Genomic DNA, 22,891 nt, shown 5'->3' with positions numbered 1-22,891 from the left:
TACATTTATTTTAATGAAACCTCTTATAGTATATAGTAATGAAATGTATGGTCTATAATATGGAGACATAACTTTCATAATAATAAATTATGTCCATGTGCTTAAGATATTTGCCTATGAGGCCAAAATTAAAAATATTTTTGTTTGCTGTCTCCCTACCTACCCACTTAAAATGCTGCGCTCCAAAAGTTTTTATTGGACAATGCTGGTCAGTTCTTTTTTTTAAGTTGCGATATGACAAGTGCCACATATATTTCTACTTACAGGTTGCCATTAATTTTATATTAAAATGATTTTTATTTCTGTATGCTGAGTCCAAGCTTTATCCTATAAAATTATGTTATCAGGATAAATTAATAATGTTATGCCAATATTTCCATTTAGATTCAGAACTTTGACCTTAATTTATATTTTAAGAGATATTTAGGAAAATATATCAGAATACAATACATTGGCATCAAAATAGATAGTGCAAAAACAGTATATTAAAGTGAATTCCTATAATTCTTTTCCACTGAACTAGAAAAAGGTTTTGAATTTTAGTACTTTTAATGAATCATAGATATACTCATGAAATATTCATGACTAATCTTTTTCTTAAGAGTACATAAAGAATGTTTTAAGAATTTAATATTCTTAAACTGCTCATAAAATGTTCATCATTTTTTTCAAGAATTTTTCTTGAATTCTATAGGTATATTGACATTCATGAAAAAAATCTTGATTCATTCTTTAACTAGTTCATGAATATTTCAAGGACTTTATGAATCTGTCATTAATGCTTGATATCTTCATGAAGTAGATCAATTGACACTTCATGTATAAAACTTCATGAAGTTAGATTAAGAAGTAATCCAGAACAGTTCATGAATAATTCTTAATGGTGATGAAAAATTCATGATTTCACGAATTCCGTTTCGCTGGGGAAGAAATAATGAGAAACTAGTGTTTTAAGAATTTAAAATGAATCTTGAAAATGAAAACGAAAAAAGATTTTAAGGTTATTAAATATTTACTTTCAACTACAAACTGGGTGATATAATAAGACACATAATAATACTTGGTAAAGTTAACAACGGATAGAATATTGTCTTTTATGCATAATTAGCTCGACTATTCATAGAATAGTAGAGCTATTGGACTCGCCCATGCGTCGGCGTCCGCGTCCCGATTTGGTTAAGGTTTTGTATGTAAGCTGGTATCTCAGTAACCACTAGAAGGAATGGATTGAAACTTAACACACTTATTCACTGTGATAAACTGACTTACATTGCACAGGTTCCATAACTCTAGTTTGCTTTTTTACAAAATTATGCCCCTTTTTCGACTTAGAAATTTTTGGTTAAGGTTTTGTATATAAGCTGGTATCTCAGTACTTACTAATGGGAATGGATTGAAACTTCACATACTTGTTCACTGTTATGATCTGACATGCATTAAGCAAGTCCCATAACTCTACTTTTTTTTTTCTTCAAAATTATGCCCCTTTTTCGACTTAACAGTTTTTGGTTAAGTTTTTGTATGTAAGCTGGTATCTCAGTAGCCACAAATTGGAAAGGATTGGAACTAAACACACTTGTTCACTGTCATGATATGACATGCAGTACAGAGGTTCAATACCTCTACTTTGCATTTTACAAAATTATGCCCTTTTTTCAACTTTTGTATTCTTTCAATTGACAAGGCTGTTGAATAGTCGAGCATTGCTGTCCTCCGACAGCTCTTGTTTTTTGTTTATAATAGACAATAGTACAATTTACAAAAAAATACATTTGTACTCTTATTTTCATAAAATAAATTGCCTATGGACATATAAACAATAAAAAACTAGGAATTTGATGTAGTCATCCTGTGGTAATTTTTAAAAAAACACATGCTAACAAAAAAAACACTATTTCAAAACTTGTCTGCTTAGACCAGGATTTTTCTTCAAAAATATTACACATGTTAAGTGAGACTATTTGTCTGTCCAAAACCACTTTGTGCTGTTTTCGTGGGTGATCTTTTCAGACATGTTTGACTGCATGCACATGTAAATTCACTATGATTTCAATGAAGAAAAAAAAAGAAAAGTTTTTTTAGCACCGGAAAAGCACGGGGAAATTCTGTCCAGCATGCATGAAATGCCATTTCTGATTCCTATAAAACAGAGTAAAGGGAAACAAACATTTAGTAGAAATTTGCAAAATAATGATTTGCAACATTTTAATGTGCCATTTAATTCAGCAGAATAATTGAATTAATAATTGAGCTGCACCATGAGAAAACTAGCATACTGTATTTTGTGACTAGTCTGAATCTTGATCAGTCTGCTCATTCCATACATTTTGCTTTCAAACCATATACAAGTAAGACAAACTGTTAGTGAACTATATGGATCCTGATCAACTGCATGCATGTACAGGCTGATCTAGTTCCATGCAAATGCAGTAAACTATGTAGGTTTTTGCATGGTGTGGCTCAGCTATGAATAAAGTCAAAATATCAACATTTTGTAAGATTTGCATTTTTGCAATTTGCAAGTTTTTAGATCAGACTGTTATAGCAGGAAATAGTTCTGTCTGATGCAAAACAATGCAGACCATGATCAGCCATGGTCTTTCTGGTCAAAATTCAAAATTTATTAATGATACCTATACATAACGAAGGGCGTAAGAAAATAACGATATCAGTGTTACTTTAGAGTCAGTTATAAAAATTGTATCATTAAAAACATGTTAAATGAAATTAATATTGCTATGCAGTTTTACATAGCTCATTTTTTCCATTTTTTTTAAGAATTATTCAACTAGTACTGTATGAGATCTGCACAGCTCAAATATTTCTTGTAGAATAATACAAACATACTGCATACATGTTGGGTGATAAGCATCTCAGATGAAACACTAATGGGAGATTTATTGCTCCCATGCTGTGCTAGGCTGACCACTAAAACTGAGCGTGTAATCGAGAAGAGTATTATTGCCCTGTTTATAACTGTTAAACCTTCCTCACCTCTGTGAGGAAAATTCTGTGGAAAAATAAGAGAGTGAATGTTTAAGTTTGCATACCACCCCAAATATTTTCAAAGTCCATTGAGATATTGCTTTCATATTTTGCATTCTTGTTTACCATCATGACCCCAGTCTGTGAATAGGAGGAGGCAACTCTATCAAGCATTTTGACTGAATTATGGTCCCTTTTCGACATAGAATATGCTTATTGTAATGTTAAAGTTGGCGTACCACTCCAAATATTTTCAAAGTCTATTGAGATATTGCTTTGATATTTTGCATACTTGTTTACCATCATGACCCAAGTCTGTAAAAAGGAGGAGGCAACTCTGTCAAGCATTTTGACTGAATTATAGCCCCTTTTCAATTTAGGATATGCTTATTGTAATGTTAAAGTTTTCGTACCACCCGGTCCATTGCTTGGATATTTTGCATACTTGTTTACCATCCTGACCCCGTCTGTAAAAAGGAGGAGGCAACTCTATCAAGCATTTTGACTGAATTAAGCCCCTTTTTGACTTAGAATATGCTTATTGTAATGTTAAAGTTAAGTGTGCATGAACTTTTCAAACAGAATTGTACATTTATTAACTGATCTTGCACTTTGATTATAATCATCCACATTATCATTATAAATTAACTTTGAAGTAAGTTAAAAGGTTATGTAATTGTTACACTACAGCAAATAGTGGGTTCTGGAGCTGTTTAATTATTGTACATAAATTTATTGTATACAAAATTAATGTAATTTGTTTTCATATTTGATTTCATTAGCATAATAGCTTTCACTCTGTCACTGTTATTACTGAATGGATTTGACTCAAACTTAAAATAGTTGTTCAACATCATCACCCACACCATTTGACACAAGGTGCATAACTCTAGATAGCACCAATTTTTTATGAATTATTCCCCCTTTTTACTTAGAATTTCAGGTTTTGATGCACTTTCACTCTATCACTGTTATTACTGAATGGATTTGATTCAGACTTAAAGTATTGTTCAACATTTGATACAAGGTGCATAACTCACACCATTTGATACAAGGTGCATAACTCTGGCACCAATTTTTCATGAATTATGCCCCCTTTTACTTAGAATTAAAGGGTAATTTTGATGCATTTTAAAATCAAGAGAAAAAAAATGCCTGCATCAGGAATTGAACCCGGGCCAGAGCATGAGCAATATAACTTTTCCTGTCTTTGTATAACCAATACCACCACAGAGTAATATATGCATAATGTAGATAATTGTAATTAAGACAGTTAATTTTACCTCAAGTAATTTACGTTTACAAACACTTCGATTTTCAGTGTAAATCTAAGTAAAATGAACTATATGTAATTCTCAAGTGTTTCCAATTAACGCAAGGGGAGTCTGTAGGATAGTTTCATAGCTTTCTTAAGAAATATAGCATTGATTTCTGGATACCTAAAATTTTTCATTCTTTTTTTTTGTTGTTGTTTTAGCCTTTCACCTTTCCAGTCAATTTTTTCATGAAAAGTAAATAATGTGCCAATTGTTATTCATAAATTTCATGATTCATTATATATTATAAAATGTTTGTTTGAGGAATATTCATGCTTTTACTTGATTGCATGCTCAAGTTGTATTAAATGCCTTCTAGGGTACCAAGGTTTTCTTAACCAATTGCAGACAAAACTTAGAAGTGGCTTTACCAGTCTTGCCACTAATACATATTTTCTGGATGATAGCTTACATTGTTTATAACAGATATTTTACTGGTCTTGTAAAAAAAAACACAGCTGAAGAATTTTATAAAGATAAAAGAATGGTGAAGGACCATAAGTACAAATGTACCTTGTTAATAATTCAAAGTCTTCTCATTTACAGCTGTTGCCTGTCCTAAGCTTTTATGGATAATGGGACAAACCATATTACAATGTCACAGTTGAAAATGAGTTTAAAGAGAATTTTAAATCTATTTAAAGGGATATATTCAGGTTGAATAGTGGATGAAAAGTTAAAATCCTTAAAATTACTGAAAAAAAACCCAATATTTCACATATTATCATTATGACATTGTTATTTTATCATACTCCCATTTTAAACCAGTGGATTCTTTTTTACTCTCATCTGTGTGTCATATGACTTTGCTAACATGACTTAGGTAGTTGCTAAGTTAGAAGGAAATCTAACAACTATACGGGGTAAACAGTGTCAAATTCCACTTTGAGTTTTTAATGTAACTCAGTTTTATCACAGACAAGATGGAATTTCACAGTCAAATTAATAATGATTAGACAGATTTTCACATATTACTTTACACATCATAGGTCAATGACTTACAGATTTTCATTTTTAGCTCATCTGATTTTTTGAAAAAAAATGATGAGTTATTGTCATCACTTGAGCGGTTGTCGGCGTCGGCGTCGGCGTCGGCGTCGGCGTCTGCGTCGGCGTTGCCTGGTTAAGTTTTATGTTTAGGTCAGCTTTTCTCCTAAACTATCAAAGCTATTGCTTTGAAACTTGGAATACTTGTTCACCATCATAAGCTGACCCTGTATAGCAAGAAACATAACTCCATCTTGCTTTTTGCAAGATTTATGGCCCCTTTTGTACTTAGAAAATATCAGATTTCTTGGTTAAGTTTTATGTTTAGGTCAACTTTTCTCCTAAACTATCAAAGCTATTGCTTTGAAACTTGGAATACTTGTTCACCATCATAAGCAGACCCTGTACATCAAGAAACATAACTCCATCTTGCTTTTTGCAAGATTTATTGCCCCTTTTGGACTTAGAAAATCAGTTTTCTTGGTTAAGTTTTATGTTTAGGTCAGCTTTTATCCTAAACTATCAAAGCTATTGCTTTAAAACTTGCAACACTTGTTCACCATCATAAGTTGACCCTGTATAGCAAGAAACATAACTCTGCCCTGCTTTTTGCAAGATTTATGGCCCCTTTTGGACTTAGAAAATATCAGATTTCTTGGTTAAGTTTTATGTTTAGGTCAACTTTTTCTCTTAAACTATCAAAGCTATTGCTTTGAAACTTGCAACACTTGTTCACCATCATAAGCTGACCCTGTACAGCAAGCAACATAACTCCATCCTGCTTTTTGCAATACTTATTGCCCCTTTTGGACTTAGAAAATCATTTTCTTGGTTGAGTATTATGTTTAAGTCAACTTTTCTCATGAACTATCAAAGCTATTGCTTTAAAACTTGCAACAGTTTTTCACCATCATAAGTGGACACTGTACATCAAGAAACATAACTCTATCTTGCTTTTTGCAAGAATGATGGCCCTTTTTAGACTTAGAAAATCATGGGTAGGACAATATTTCTATTACACAAAAAAAATCAGATGAGCGTCAGCACCCGCAAGGCGGTGCTCTTGTTTTTTACTCTTATACAGTTTTCCATTGCACTGCATTTTGAAAGCAGTGCCTCTAAAGTGAGAAACAGTGAAAAGGAAAGGTGTAAAAAAAACATACGTTGTATAACTGTAGATAAGAATGTCATTGACTTTTCATGAAACTTACAATGTCTGAGAAGTCATGAATGGGAAGAATGATCAGTATATACCTATTAATGATATTATCAATAGCGATGTAATTAACTCATTGCAGAGTTCTGCGCATGCCCAGAAATGATAATCAATTGTAGCGCACGGCAAAAATATGCATATTTTTGTATGTCCGCACGCATTAAGTGTATAATATGCATAATATACCGACTAAAGGTTAGGGTTAGTATCACCATGGTTACAAAATATATACATTTAAGATGTTTTTCGTTCAAATTTAGTTAATCTATATACCGGAGTTTGTAATTTATACCGACGCTCCAAGTCTGCATTGATTGAGTCACAGTCTATCAGTAGTGGTGGTCACAGAGAAATAGAATGCACAAAATACAGGAAATAAGGAAACAAACAACCATAACATCACCCTTTTAATGCTATCCAGTATAGTTTATACTTACTCAGAACCCCTTGCTGGTCAGCAGTCAAAAAACTATTGCACAGCAGGCCTTTAGTTTAGACAATTTACCAGCAAGTCATTTAATCAGTGTTTTATTATATGGTTTCAGAAATAAATTTTCAGGTTTTTTTTCTTAAATTTTGACTTATTAGCCCAGAAAACATAATATTTGATATAGACCAGTCATATAGCACAAACTTTAATTGGACTGGCAATTTATAGAAGGAATCCTGTAATTACAACTATTATTATACTTTCTAAGAGACTATAGCTCCTGTAGACCATCTAAGCAATAATATATGAGGTCTATGTATGTGCTTAGTTTCTTGGACTGTTTTTTCTGATATAATTGAATTCCATCAAAATAAAGAATGTCAGTATCCCTTCCATACTTGACCTTTAACCCCGCTTAGTAGTAGGGTCTTTTTATATCTTGGTGTATCTTCCTTTTAAAGTAGAGGTCTCTTTATTAAGACATAAATTCATTTTACTGTCAATTCTGTCAGGTTCCATGCAAGTGCCCAGAATGATGACCATGGTTGACCATGATCACAATCAACAGTTTGACCATGGCCTACCGTGGTCAGCTTTTTTCAACCACGGTCATGTTAGTAATTTTCACAATTATCAAATTTTACAATGCACCAATGCCTGACTGCATGTTGGCTCATAATTTTTTTCTTAGATATAGAATAGTTTTCCTGCATTTATAGACAGATTCAAAGGTAAACTTTCATAGTCTGACTATAATTTGTTGTCATCACAAATAAATGACTGACTTGCAAAAATAGATATAGACTGCACTTGTCATGTATGTTCATGACCCTTCCAAATTTATATTTATACATTTAATTACTTATTTGTGTTGGTGAAATATTCTGATATATTTTAAACAAACCTTATAATTTGTAAAGTGCAAAACATTGTTTCAAATATACTGATTTTAAGATATATCAAAATAGTGTATTTTGATTTCTCCTTACAAAGTAATTTTTTCACATAATATACCTAAATTTTCAGTATATTTACATAAGTAACTACTACAGAAGAAACAGTCTCTCAGAATTTTGAAATTTTCTCCAATATGATTTTATGGAACAGTCAGTTTCTTTTATCAAAATTTAGCTACCGACAATGTTCCATTATAAATTATAATATCATCGAACAAGATATCAACAATCTGAGAGATGCTTCCCTCCATATTGCATACTTTAAAATGTAAAAAAAATTGCAAGTCGATACATCAATAAATGAAAAAGAAATTATATTTTAGTAGTCAGATATACATCTGATTTTATTTCTGTCCATTTTTAACCTCATGTGAGGACTGGTTCTCACCATGAGCATTTGAGCTTTTCTGTTTGCTAGTTGTCTGTCAGGTATCTGTCAAGACTGATCCCTGTGTATATGGACTACCATGATAGTTCATGGTCATGACCATGGTCGACCACGTTTTGACCATGGTCAACCATTTTTTGTTAAATGGCACCACAGTTTTTTATAGCCAATAATCACCATGTTAGACCATGGTCGTGGACCTTGGTCAAACTTGGTTGACTGTGGTCCACAACCATGGTCAACCATGGTCCCCAACCACGGTTGACCATGTTGATTATTGACTATCAAAAACTGTGGTGCTATTTAACAAAACGTGGTCAACCACGGCCAACCATGGTCACATGACCATGAACTACCATGGTAGACTATGGTAGTTCATGGTCATGTGACCTTCATTTCACCTAGGTAACTGCCATTTTTCCTTCCCACATGAATTAGAGGTGAAGAGGAATGATTTCAGACAGAATGTCTTTTATCAAATCGTCGAGGAGAACATACTGTCGCCCGATGATTGAATTTGCAACCCCACGATCCATAAATAAATAAGTGTTGTTCTTATGGCAATAATAAAATACAGTGTGTTAAAAAATGGGCACTTTAATGTAGTACAAGAGATTTTTACATTCAACTTGATAAATAGAATATGCAGGTCCTTTGTTTTTGCTAAGGCAATTTTATTTATTTATGTATCTAATGCTGTTGTCATAAGACTTGAAAATTTATACAACGGACCTATTCAGACCTTTATTTTGAGGCTTATTCAATGATTTAGCAGAAGTAACGTAAGTTTCTGTTGTAAAATTTATTCAGAATCATATGCTCCAACAAGAAACATTCCACAATCATCACAGTAGTAGTCTATTCCAATATCTTCTTCGGTGACCTGTTTTGGTAGATTTTCTACACACTTCAAGTGATACCGCAGTCGGCACCCTCTGCAGAATAACCAAACTTCCCCATTTGAATCGATCAAAAAGACCTTGTCACCAGGCAGTAATTCATATTCTAACTTTAAACTGTTAGTTGGTCTATGATGGCATTTTGCACAAATCCATTCATCATCGGGTTCAGTGTCTGATGATCCTGACATAGTAGTACCTTAAAATTGAAAATCACTTTTTACACAATGATACCTGAGCAATTATAATCTTAAAATTAACAATTAAGGTAAGAGGTGGCAGTGGGATTTATTATATGGATAAAGCTAGATTTATGTAATTTGCCCAGTGAGGTCATCTCATGATGCCAAAGACATGCGTGAAGTCTAGAAGTGAATAGGCATTATAGATTTAAAGAGAAACCTGCTTACATGCAAACTTTTAACCACAATTTTTATTGATAACCACAATTTTTATGTTTAAAAGGGCATGATTTTAACAAATAAAAGCTAGCTAATTATGTAACATATGTTTGATGATAGGAAATACATGTATGAAGAGTGAAAGCATTTGACTAAGTAGTTTACAAGTCATCTGCTTTACACACAATATTCTTGTGTGCATGCAAAAGAAAGCCCTACACTTTGTAAAGACTGATTGTTAAAACCTGTATGATCCTAGAGGTTAGTGTGTCACTCCAATGCATTATGGTATTCAATGGAAACAGTAGTTCCTTTTGCCAAAATAAAAGCTAGTCATGGAACTCGATGTTTAAATTTGAATTAGGAGGAAAAAGGTTTTTGTGAAATTTAGATCCAGTGAATGCATCTATTTCAGAAGTATAGAAGGAAAAGTCATTTTGGGGAATCTTCCATGTAATTTTGTGAAAAAAAGTCAAATTCATGGGTACTGTAAAATCATTTAATTTTGTGGGCATGAAATTTCGTGGTTTTGGTCAAAACGGCAATCTCATAGAGATATGAATTCGTGGTTTTCAAGTTTTGAACGTAATATGAATGGGAATTTTACTTGTTTGTTTGGATTAAATTTCTTTGATTAACTCAAAAACGAAATCCACGAAAATATTAATGATTTCAAAGTATTAATTTGTATCTAAACTTGTCATGTGATCATAACAGCTTGTTTTAAGTTTCATAATAATATCTGAATAACATATAGTTCCATAGATATTAAAGTAAATGATCATACTGGAAAGACTGGAAGGGATATTTTTTGGAGTGCAAGAAAGGAAATAATTGTGTCAAAAGAAGTCACAGTTATGTAACATGGTAAATTGTGAATGTATCTCATGATGGTGTAAGTCTGCTTTGAGTTTCCAAGTAAGAGCTCTCCATTATGACTGAGTGCACTTGATACTCAACAATTTCTAATTAAAACAAGGCTCATACTTATTAAAGTTAAAATATCAAAACAAATTTAAACAACATTCATTTCAAACTTCAACAAAATTTTCTTTGTCAAAAAGGGCATAATTTGGATTAATTTCAACCAAACGCTAGCTATCTTACTTGGTTGTAAATGGATGTTGGATGAAAAAGACATTCTTTGGAAGGAAAATAATTGAAATGTTTTTTGTTTTTTTTGTTTTTTTGTCAGAATTATGAGTATATCAGTTCCAAAGTTATACAAAAAAGCAATACAAGAATGATGGGATGGGCCATACTTTGTAGATAGTTTTGTCACAGATAAGTCAACGGTTATGAAAGCTTTGAACTTAAAATTGTCACATAATCCTTGAAACATAGTTTGTTAATCCCCCGCCACAAGTGGTGGGGGGTTATAGGAATGGTCTCCGTCCGTCCTTCCGTCTGTCCGTAACACTTTCGTGTCCGCTCCATATTTCTTAAACGCTTTGAATGATTTTCATGAAACTTAGGTCAAATGATCACCTCCTCAAGACGATGTGCAGAACCCACGAGTCAGCCTTGTCGGCTCAAGGTCAAGGTCACAACTCAAGGTCAAAGTTTTGAGCCTTCCATTTTGTGTCCGCTCTATATCTCCTAAACCCCTTGAAGGAATTTGATAAAACTTGGGTCAAATGATCACCTCATCAAGACAATATGCAGAACCTATGAGTCAGCCATTTCAGCTCAAGGTCAAGGTCACAACTTAGGGTGAAAGGTTTTAGCCTTCTATTTTGTGTCGGCTCTATATCTCCTAAACCCCTTGAAGGATTTTCATCAAACTTGGGCCAAATGATCACCTCATCAAGGCGATGTGCAGAACTTATGAGTCAGCCATGCCGACTCAAGGTCAAGGTCACAACTCATCAAGAGTCACCTCATCAAGACAATGTGCAGAACCCATGAGTCAGCCATTTCAGCTCAAGGTCAAGGTCACAACTTGGGGTGAAAGGTTTTAGCCTTCACTTCGTGTCCGCTCTCTATCTCCTAAACCCCTTTAAGGAATTTTTATAAAACTTGGGTCAAATGATCACCTCATCAAAACAATATGCAGAACTTATGAGTCAGCCATGCCAGCTCAAGGTCAAGGTCACTACTTAGGGTCAAAGGTTTGAGCCTTCCATTTTGTGTTCACTCTGCATCTCCTTAACTCCTTGAAGGATTTTCATCAAACTTGGGTCAAACGATCACCTCATCAAGAACTCATGTGTCAGCCATGTCAACTTAAGGTCAAGGTCACAACTTAAGGTCAAAGGTTAGAGCTCTGTATCTCCTAAACCATTTGAAGGATTTTCATGAAACTTGGGTCAAATGATCACCTCATCAAGATGTTGTGCAGAATTCATGAGTCAGCCATGTCAGTTCAAGGTCAAGGTCACAGCTAAAGGTCAAGGGTTTACACTTTGACTATCCATAGCAGTGGTGGGGGATTTAGCTGTCTTTCAGACTGCCTTGTTAAAATTAAACCCATTTTAACATTTGTGAAAGTTTTTTATGTAACTGTACCCATAGGTTTCCAGGTTATCCACACATCTTGGAATCATGGTATGACCTTACATGGCGAGTTTCATAATTAAGAAATAATTTATAGCAAAACTGCTTTAATACGTATTTATGCACGATGGGTGGTTATAAGTCGGGTGTAATAATTTCACGAGGGCGCAGCCTGAGTGGAATTATTTTAACGACGTATTACTGCCCGAGTGCATAAATAGTGTTAAATACCAGTTTTGGTATAAATTATTAGGATTCTAATATGCCCTTAATCTGAAAATGTAGATCAAATATAGTAGCGCGCTTTCTTGGTTGCAACAAAACATTGACGTCACCGCATGTTAACGTGATGTCATTCTAGCCAGAGTACGTGTTTTAACAGAGACAAGCATATTAGAATTATATACATTAGTTTGGCTATAACATGTACAACTGAGTGAAACTGCTTAAAATATGGTGATAAATGGAAAAACAAGAACTCATGAATGTCACTTGTAGTGATCGATGACTGTAGTTTTTATTCATGGAGAAAGCAGTATTGTCAACATAAACTTCTTAATATCAATGAATGTATAACAAGTATTACCAAAATATGATTATTATATCTCTTAAATTCACCTTTGATAGCAAAGAAAAAGACTTAAAAATCCCACAAGAAACCCTGTTTAATTGGATTGGAATCAATTTTAGGGGTGGTAAGGTATCTTGAAACACAGGTATTTGTTTGCTGCCCGAAAATCTTTAAAAGGAAAATATACAATGTAGTTGCAAAAAGTTGTACAATGAAATCACTTACCTGATTTTTAAATCTTAAAGTATTCTTGAAATGTTCTGTCCAATGAAAGTCAGTGCTCTGAGTGGTGCATACTCTGCATGGTTTGTGTAGTCTCATAAAGTTCTGAATAGCATCAGTTTGAAGGAAATACAATGCCTTTAGTTCAGGGTCATTTTCTTATCATCAAGGACATTCTTACATCAAAATGAAACTGAGAGTAACAGTTATAGGTACAGGAAGATGTATTGATAATTTTCAGGTCAGTCAGTAACCATTTCGTTTTTGTATACAAGGAGTGAGTTGGCTTCTTTGGGACAAGTCTTTCTTTAAATATATATATATATATATATATATATATAATCATACTTTTCCCAATCAGATGCCAAAAAATAATTTTAAAGGTTTAAATATAAAACCTTTTTTTCAATGAATTTGCAAGATAAACAGCAAACATTTGACATATGTTTAAAGTGACACCTTTCTGAAAAGAAGTCAGGCTATAAATTTAGTCCGGGTATTTCTGCCATTTGATTTCCTGAATCTCAATTATCAATGTGGTCATCCAAGGCAGTAGAGAGAGAGAGTTAATGGGAGTTATATTGCTTTGATGTTACCTAAATTAAATGGGTAAGGATTCACCAGGTAAATATAATGGACTTGACTTGCAGTGTTCACTGGCCAACAGGCATAATTATTTAAATTTTGTAAATTAGCTGAATCATAATGTTCAGATCTTCAATTTTTTGTCGAGCCCGCTTGCGGAAGCGAAGACATAGTTGTCCAAATGTCTGTTTGGTGTATGTGCGTGCGTGCGTCCGTCCGTCCGTCCGTCAGTCCGGATTTGTTTGTCCGGACCATAACTTTGACATGCATGGAGAAATCTTGTTTATATTTGGTAAGAATGTTAACCTCAGTGAGACGGAGTGTCATGCGCAAACCCCAGGTTCCTATCTCAAAAGTCAAGGTCACACAGGTCAAAGGTCAAATTCAAAAATGACTTTGTCCGGAGCATTTCTTCTTCATGCATAGAGGGATTTTCGATGTAACTTGGCACAATTGTTCACCATCATGAGACGGAGTGTCATGCGCAAGAACCAGGTCCCTAGGTCTAAGGTCAAGGTCACACTTAGAGGTCAAAGGATACAAGAATGACAACTTTATCCAGAGCATTTCTTCTTCATGCATGGAGGGATTGTGATGTAACTTGGCACAAATGTTCACCTCCATGACATGGAGTGTCATGCGCAAAAACCAGGTCCCTAGGTCTAAAGTCAAGGTCACAGAGGTCAAAAGTCAGATACAAGAATAACTTTGTCTGGAGCATTTCTTTTTGATGCATAGAGGGATTTTGATGTAACTTGGCAAAATTGTTCATCATCATGCGACGGAGTGTCATGCGCAAGATCCTAGAATTACTTCCCTTTGTTGTTACTATAAATAGCTTATATTTTTAACTTTTTTATTACTGGTCATAGGGAAAAATCAAGACCACTTTTCTGTAGTACAACATGCATGTTACATCCAATTTTCAGGTGTATTTTGACCTATCTATACTGGTGCAGATTTTTGTGTGGACTTTTTTTTTTTATTTAGAATTACGTTCCTTTGTTGTTACTTTAAATAACTTATATTGTAACTTTTTGCAATCTTTTTTTTATTTGGCGTAAATGTTTGCCTGAATGAGACAAGGAGTGTCATGTACAACTCCCAGTCCTTTTGACAGCTGGCGGGCTCGACATATTGCCTGTGGGCATCTAGTCTGATTTGTAGGCAGAAAAATCAAGGAAGTTTATTTTTTGTTATGGAAGAGGAGCCTTAAGGAGTTCATATTACATATTGATTCAGTTTGCTTTTTATGAAGGAAGTTGCATAAAAACATACCAACATATATCAAATTAAAGAACTAGCTGAATACGATCTGCATATCACATGAATCAGAGTGTGATAATAATCTTTTAAGTAGAGAAGTGTTTTTAAAAAGATTTTCCTTGTTACAACTGTCGTCTGTATATGAAAAGGTTTCTTGCTTTTGTGACTTATTCAGATTGCATTTTAAAATGAGTACTTGTTTGCTTTGATATATTTGTTATAAATTATTTAACTGATTTATAATATATGAATATTTTTATTTAGTATGGTATGCAAATATTGAACTCAGTTGAAATCTGCTTCATTATATATATGCTATATAATGATTGAATCTCATTGTAAGCTGCATACAGTTTATCTATGTGATATGACTACGGTCAAACTTTGCTTATGAAACAGAAATATTGAAATAATTACAATTGTATGTTTTGCTTGACCTTCACTTTTTTATAGGTGTGACGTCATTGTCCAAAGATTCATGAATAGCGAATATTCGTTTGTTAAAGCGGGATCAGTTGGCCTATTTTAGAAATAAATAAAATCAATAAATGAAAAAATCCTTTAATTGATTTTTTTCTCATGTATTCTAATCAAACTTGATTTGTAGCATCGTTATTAGGCCCGCAGCCAATTTTGTTCAGCTGGGACATTTGACCCCTTTTAGGGGCTGCTAGAGCTAAAACTAGAAATGCCTTTATACAGCGTCTCATGAACAGCTTGGCGGATCTTTGTCATACTTGGTCTGGAGCATCATTATAAGGTCCTCTTCCAAATTTATTTATATAGGAACTTGGGCCCTATTAGGGACCACTATAGCTAAAAGTAGATATGCTTTTCTTCGCATAACTACTAAAATGTAATGAATTTTATCAAACTCGATGTGTAACAATATCGTAAAGTCTCCTGCTATTTTGTTACAAATGGGGATAAGGACCAATTTAGCTAAAAATATAAACACGTTTAATGACCTCTTCTCATGAACCGCTTCATGAATCTTCATCAAACTACTGCTGTAATTATTCGTCTAAGGATAAACGAAACAAAATTGCAACCCTACGAAACCTTTGCGAAAAATTAAAACAGAACCATTTAAATTGTTAAAGTCCGGTGTTTAGTTTTGCAATTTGAAAAAATGTTAGATGAAAGATGAATGTTACATGTAAAATTCATAAACTTTTTTCCTTATTACAATTCGCCAACCATCATTTTTAAAGATATTTCTTGTTCAAGAACTATCTTAGTTCTACCAAAATATCGGACGAAATCATATGAATAGTGATACTTTATTTAAGTAATGTTCGTGTGAACGAGATGACTCCCTGTTTGGCGGGAGAAATTCGTTCGATAAAACTTTTTTTCAATACACATAAAATGTAGCAAATTTGCCAAAAGGTATAATAAAATACTGTAAGTGCAGTAAAAAAATATCAGTTTTGAAAAAAATAGTCACTTCCTGGGTAAGTTTACATTACTGACAAATCAGAACGCACAGACGTTACCTTTTTCCCAGGTATACACTAACCTAATTCCCAGTAAGTTCCCTGTACTTTTTTGAATTGGTGGTCTCTGACCTAAAAGCACACCTTGTTTCTTAGACGGCTTGTCAATGGTCATCTGAGAGTCAAGATCAATAATAGTCATTATTTTGCAGGTCTATGGGTGCTTGAGACACAATTGTAAAGGATCTTTCTGGATGGAACTCCATAGTTCATGCTAACAAGCGACCATTGCAATAAAGGAAGTGATTGATTCATTTTACCAATTATTCAGTTGAGACCTATTTTGAGATATATTTTATAACACGGTAGAAGAACTAAACAAAATCAGTGCAAAGCAATGAAGCTATGCAATGCCGAGAACATTGACAAAGTGTAAACTCATCTTGTCCAAATAGTCAGCTGTTAATACAAACATGGCTGCCAAATTGTACAGTCATAAACTATCAAAGTCCAAATACAAAAATTGGATTAAGGCTGGATTGGGTGTTTTATATACTAAAGAAGGTATTGAACCTTTCGTTTATGATGAAATAGAACAGTTCCAGCAGAAATGTTTGAGCGATATATGCAACAGCAATGGACTTCCTGCTGGTACAAAATGTTCTAGTTGTTGTACAGAAAATGTTGTTGTTTGTCCTACAGATAGGATTTGTAATGTAGGGCGTGGAAAATGCAGCTTCCACAGAAATACTGCTACGCAGTATCTCCGGTCTGGTTGTCCGAAAAAGATATGTCATAATTTTAAAAGCGAAATCCAAAAGGCTCATCGATTCCACGGTCCGTCCTTTAAAAATACTGATGCCACCCACTGGTGCAAGAATCCATGGGAAGTTGCTAAATGTTTTATGCCACCAGACGGTTACAAGGATGCGACGAGTGCAACAGATACAGATTTAAATGGTATCAACAGTGTTATCATCAACCTTAAAGCCTTTCAGTTAAAAATTCAAGATGACCTTAGCAAGAAAAACAATATTGTTGAAAAGGTATGTCTAAACAAATCTCAAAATTAATTTGTCAAATATGTGTAGTCCCTTGTAAACCAGTTAAATGGATTATAGATTACTGTCTTGTCAGTCTTTGGTCCGCTTGTAGGTAATTCAGACAGTTAGTAAGCATTAACGTTTAGCATTCATCTGAGCCAAGGTCAGGTTTACTCATGTACTCAAGGTTTTACACCGTATTTGATTCGTATTTGATTTGAAAAATCTTTGCATATACTAGAGGAAAAAAGTCAGAACATGAACATGTCATAAAACGATATGAGTCAGTTAACGAAAAATCAAAGATTCATTAACTATCGTGACTTGTTTTTAGGCAAAAAGGACATTGTCAATGCAATTTCTTAAGTATTATTAATTAAATTGGTATAATGATAGATGTCAATACAAGAAATGATTTCTACGTCTGTCGTTAATACTTGTTGATCTATTTCACTGTTAGCTTAAATTATTGCTTATTTTCAAATTCTCGAATAGTTGCTGAGAATACTCTATGTATGGTTTAACGAAAGAGATTCTCTTTATCAACATTACGTGTAAAGGATGCTTTTAGAGACAAATTATTTCATTTCACATTTATTGTAACGATTCTTAATGTGCAATTTTATTCAAGTCAATAGTTGCATTTCATTAATTTATTTTTTAATTCAAGGCTGTAAGGTATGGTTGTTTTTCGCTAGAGCCTCTTTGTCAGTATTATTTCTTCTGTAATATAAAAGCATTTCTACATATATGAACACTGGTGTTTTAACCGTTTGTTTGCAGGCTAGACAGGTAGGCAATGCTGTTCGACATTCCTCTTATTTAGGGGTTGAAGATGGAGATCTACAACAGTACTTTAGCACCTTACAGAGTCTTTTGTCAGATCCAAAATGTTTGGCTGGTCAAACATATTCCCGGAATGCTGTAAAGAAATTATCAGAGGTACCTTAAGTTTCTTGTATACATTGTATTTGTTTTCTGTATTAAATGCATCCTTACTTCTCTGCAAGTATTTGGATAAATATTGAATTTGTCATGTCATGCCTGCTTGTTAGTCTGTGATTATGTCTGTTTTCCCTACGCCATAAAAGTTTGGCATACATCTTCTAATGAGTTATTTGTTGTTTATGTTTCAACAAATCTTTGTAGGATAGTTGTGTTTATTGCCAGTATTTTCTACCAGAATAATATTACCGAGGCTGTTACCAATTAATGGCGGATAATCAGATTTTGGGCAGCTAACAGATGTGTTCAAAACGTAAACAAATAATTATTGAAACTAATTATTTAATTAAGTTCTTCCAAGTATACATGTTAGATTTTCATTGATAATATTAGTTAGATAATAAGTATAAATTTGATAAACATAATTTGGTCAAGGCACGATACGAACGTTTGTATTACGTTTCACGAAGATTAAAATTGGGTAGAATATATTGTGCCAAAATTCAAAAGAAAGAGAAGCCTGTAAAACTGTTACGACAGTTTACTTGAAGTTAAGGCATAATGAATTCAGAAGCTACACACACTGCTTAAACTTTGCTTTTGATTCCGTTTGTTGAACTATCACAGAACCTATTGAATTCAAAGTTATTTTATAGAAATTATATTAAAACAAATAAGGTAGGTTTATATGAAGTGTGTGTATGTAACGGTTTGGGGAATGTGAGGATAATGACAAAACCTATTTTAGAAATCTATAAAATCTATAGAATCTAACTCCATGTAATGGATCATAAGTTTCTTAAAGTAAGTAATGAAAACATGCAAAATGTCATACAATGTTGCTTAAATCTGGTTAACTGTCCTTAAATTTTATCGGATAAAGAGTATACAGTTTAAAAGTACAAAGTTTTAAGGGAACGAAAACACAACAAACATGTGACTGTGAGAAATGTTACAAACTTCATGTCTACTGGCTCTGTGAGTAAGTTGTTTCACAGATGATATTACCTTGCTATTGAGTCAATACATGTATCTTAGGCATTGCTTAATTTCGTTTTTAAATGGAATAATGTTTCAATACCATATTAATATTTGTAAAATGTATCCCAAATCATGTCGATTCTCGCAATGTTATAATTATTTTTATCACGTAGAAATATGCAGTTTATCTATCATATTCATTATTTTGAAAGTTGAAAAATACAAACAAATAGCTAATAGACCTTGTTGATGAAATATCAAGGAATCTTTCCTCAGGTAAGCAAACCGAACGTATCCTACTAGACTTCAGTAAAGCCTTCGATAAGGTCAACCACCTTAAATTCTGTTCATAATACTCGTAAGAGGCGTGAGGCAGTATACATAGATAGATAGATAGATTGATTAATAGATTGATAGACCTTGTTTACAAAATGGGTAAAACAATTACTATAACTCAGAGGTGTAGATTTTGTGTCTGTCAATGGTTCAATACCGTTAAAATATCAAACGATCTTTTGAATAGGGTCGGACAAACAACGACAATGGTTAGTATTTGGTCTCCATCTCTTCCCTATTTATTTCCTAGTCTGTAGTTTGTAAATTGTAGACACTTTCGTGCATTTCTTGGCTTTTGTTAAAATTTGTGAAATTTTAGCGACATAAATTTTATTTTAGCATACGCTAAATTTAATGGAAATGACCTTAGTTATTTTTAGATAGGATATTGGCTCGTGAACTGTTTCGTTCAATACTTATTGATCATCTATATGTTTAGTTAAATGTTTTCGGACTTATTCTTCACAATTTAAGATTTTATCTTAACATACTTGATATACATTCCCAAATCTCAGACTAGGCTAGCTTTGTATATATCTTTAGTGTATTCTTGTTACATTATAATTTGTGGGTAAAACAAGGTTACAAAAATATTCTGTATCTACTGAAAATAAATATAAACAAGAGGGCCAAGATGGCCCTAGGTCGCTCAACTGAGAAACACACTATAACACAGCATATTAAACAGAGTAAACATGTTTGACCTAGTGATTTCATGAAAAAAATATTCTGACCAATTATCATTAAAATTGGAGCAAAAATATTGAGTATAAGTACATATTTTCTTTGATTTGACATAAAGACCTAGTTTTTGACTCCAGATGACCCATATTCGAACTTGACCTAGATTTCATCAAGGCAATCATTCTGACCAAATTTCATGAAGATCAATTGAAAAATACAGCCTCTATCGCATACATAAGGTTTTTCTTTGATTTGACCTCGTGACCTACTTTTTGACCCAAGATGACCCATTTTCAAATTTGGCCTAGATTCCATTAAGGTAATCATTTTGACCTAATTTCAGGAAGATCAATTGAAAAATACAGCCTCTATCGCATATACAAGCTTTTCCTTTGATTTGACCTAGTGACCTAGTTTTTGACCCCATATGACCCATTTTCAAAACTGATCTAGATTTCATCAAGGCAATCATTCTGACCAAAATTTCATGAAGATTAATTGAAAAATACAGCCTCTATCACATACACAAGGTTTTTCTTTGATTTGACCTAGTGACCTAGTTTTTTTACCCCAGATGACCCATTTTCGAACTTGGCCTAGATTTCATCAAGGTAATTATTCTGACCAAAATTCATGAAGATTAATTGAAAAATACAGCCTCTATCGCATACACAATGTTTTGCTTTGATTTGACCTAGTGACCTAGTTTTTGACCCCAGATAATCCATTTTCAAACTCGGCCTAGATTTCATCAAGGTTATTATTCTGATTAAAATTCATGAAGATTTATTGAAAAATACAGCCTCTATCACATACACAAGGTTTTTCTTTGATTTGACCTAGTGACCTAGTTTTTTGACCCCAGATGACCCATTTTCGAACTTGGCCTAGATTTCATCAAGGTAATTATTCTGACCAAAATTCATGAAGATTAATTGAAAAGTACAGCCTCTATCGCATACACAATGTTTTACTTTGATTTGACCCAGTGACCTAGTTTTTGACCCCAGATAATCCATTTTCAAACTCGGCCTAGATTTCATCATGGTAATCATTCTGACCAAAATTCATGAGTAATTGAAAAATACAGCCTCTATCGCGTACACAAGGTTTTTCTTTTATTTGACCTAGTGACCTAGTTTTTGACCCCAGATGACCCATATTTAAACTGATCTTAGATTTTATCAAGGTTATCATTCTGACCAAAATTCATGAAGATTAATTGAAAAATACAGCCTCTATTGCAAACACAAGGTTTTTCTTTGATTTGACCTAGTGACCTAGTTTTTGACCCCAGATAATCCACTTTCGAACTCCTCCTAGATTTCATCAAGGTCATCATTCTGACCAAAATTCATGAAGATTAATTAATAAATACAGCCTCTATCGCATACACAACGTTTTTCTTTGATTTGACCTTATGACCTAGTTTTTGACCCCAGATGACCCAGTTTCGAACTTGGCCTAGATTTTATCAAGATGATCATTCTGATCTAATTTCATGAAGATCAGTTGAAAATACAGTCTCTATCGCATTCACAAGCTAAATGTTGACAGACGACAGACGACAGACAGACGCCGGACATCGAGCGATCACAAAAACTCACCTGAGCATTGCTCAGGTGAGCTAAAAACACATTGAATAAAATAAAATAAAACCATCATGTGATTTTTGACAGTTATAGAAGAGATTATATTCCAGCTTGAAGATGAAACCTTAGTCATTGGTATACACGATATCAGGAAACTGCTGGATGATGTTTTTAATGCAGCTCAGGGCGAACTAAGGATAGAAAAGGATGAAAACAAGAAGGAAGCTGGTAAACAGAAGTTAGAACTAATCAGAATCACGATGAAGTCTATAAGAGATTTTGAAAAACAAGAAAAAATGTCAATGTCTGACCTCGAAAAAATACTACAATCTGCAGTTGATGAAATAGAAAAACAAACAAAGACAACAATTAGAAAGAAACAATCAACCAAAATGGAACACCAACATAAAGCTAAAGGTAATCCATTTTGATTTTATCTGTAATCAATGAATATGTTTAAAAGTATTCATCTATAGATGTTCTACTTTGACTAAGAAAAAGTATGAATTTCGCGACTGTGGCTGTGTTTGCTGTGATCTGTGCGCTTCCGAGGAATCTACCTTACATTTTTATCTTTTGCTTCCAGACTTAGATGCCATTCCTTCAGATGTTGAATTAGATAAGATTGGACAGGCTATAGGACGCAATTGGGAGTTACTTGGACCTCATCTTGGACTTGCTACAACGATGATAGACCGTATAAAAATGGACTATCATACTTCGTCAACACGGATATATCGTATGCTATTTATCTGGAGACAAGATAAAGGAGAAAATGCCACAAAACGAAATCTGATCACAGCTTTTGGAAAACAACCGTCCGTAAACATTGACTGGAATTCACTCGGTATGGTTTGCATGGTCATTTAAAATTTTATGATATTTTCATAGCTGTACATAATGACTGCTACACTGCTACCAAAACTATTTGTTCACATAATGAAACATTTGTAAAGATATATATGCATCAAACAGTTTCATGTCCACACACATTTTTGTGAGGGCATAATTTCGCGAGGATCAATGTCTCGCGAATTTCATCCTCGCGTAATTATTTATCATTAGTACAGATAGACCTTAAAATTTTCAATGATAGAAATACATTGAATAAAAGCTAGAAATTGATTTCCAAGCCCTTGAAATAACCAAAATT

General features: G+C 33.5%; 1 protein-coding gene across 1 annotated transcript in view; it reads left to right on the top strand.

The window, feature by feature from the left end:
- The first annotated feature begins 16,422 nt into the window (after positions 1-16,422).
- Positions 16,423-22,891, top strand: part of LOC128549824 (uncharacterized) — a 34,918-nt gene continuing 28,449 nt past the window's right edge. The window contains exons 1-4 of the mRNA XM_053527490.1: positions 16,423-17,203; positions 17,984-18,142; positions 21,849-22,155; positions 22,325-22,585. Of these exons, the coding sequence (XP_053383465.1) occupies positions 16,631-17,203; positions 17,984-18,142; positions 21,849-22,155; positions 22,325-22,585 (1,300 nt within the window). The 5' untranslated portion in view covers positions 16,423-16,630. The remainder of the gene's footprint in view (positions 17,204-17,983; positions 18,143-21,848; positions 22,156-22,324; positions 22,586-22,891) is intronic.

This window comes from Mercenaria mercenaria, chromosome 16, assembly GCF_021730395.1.
Source record: "Mercenaria mercenaria strain notata chromosome 16, MADL_Memer_1, whole genome shotgun sequence".
In the NCBI taxonomy this organism is placed as follows: domain Eukaryota; kingdom Metazoa; phylum Mollusca; class Bivalvia; order Venerida; family Veneridae; genus Mercenaria; species Mercenaria mercenaria.
This window is presented reverse-complemented; position numbering and strand designations above follow the sequence as displayed.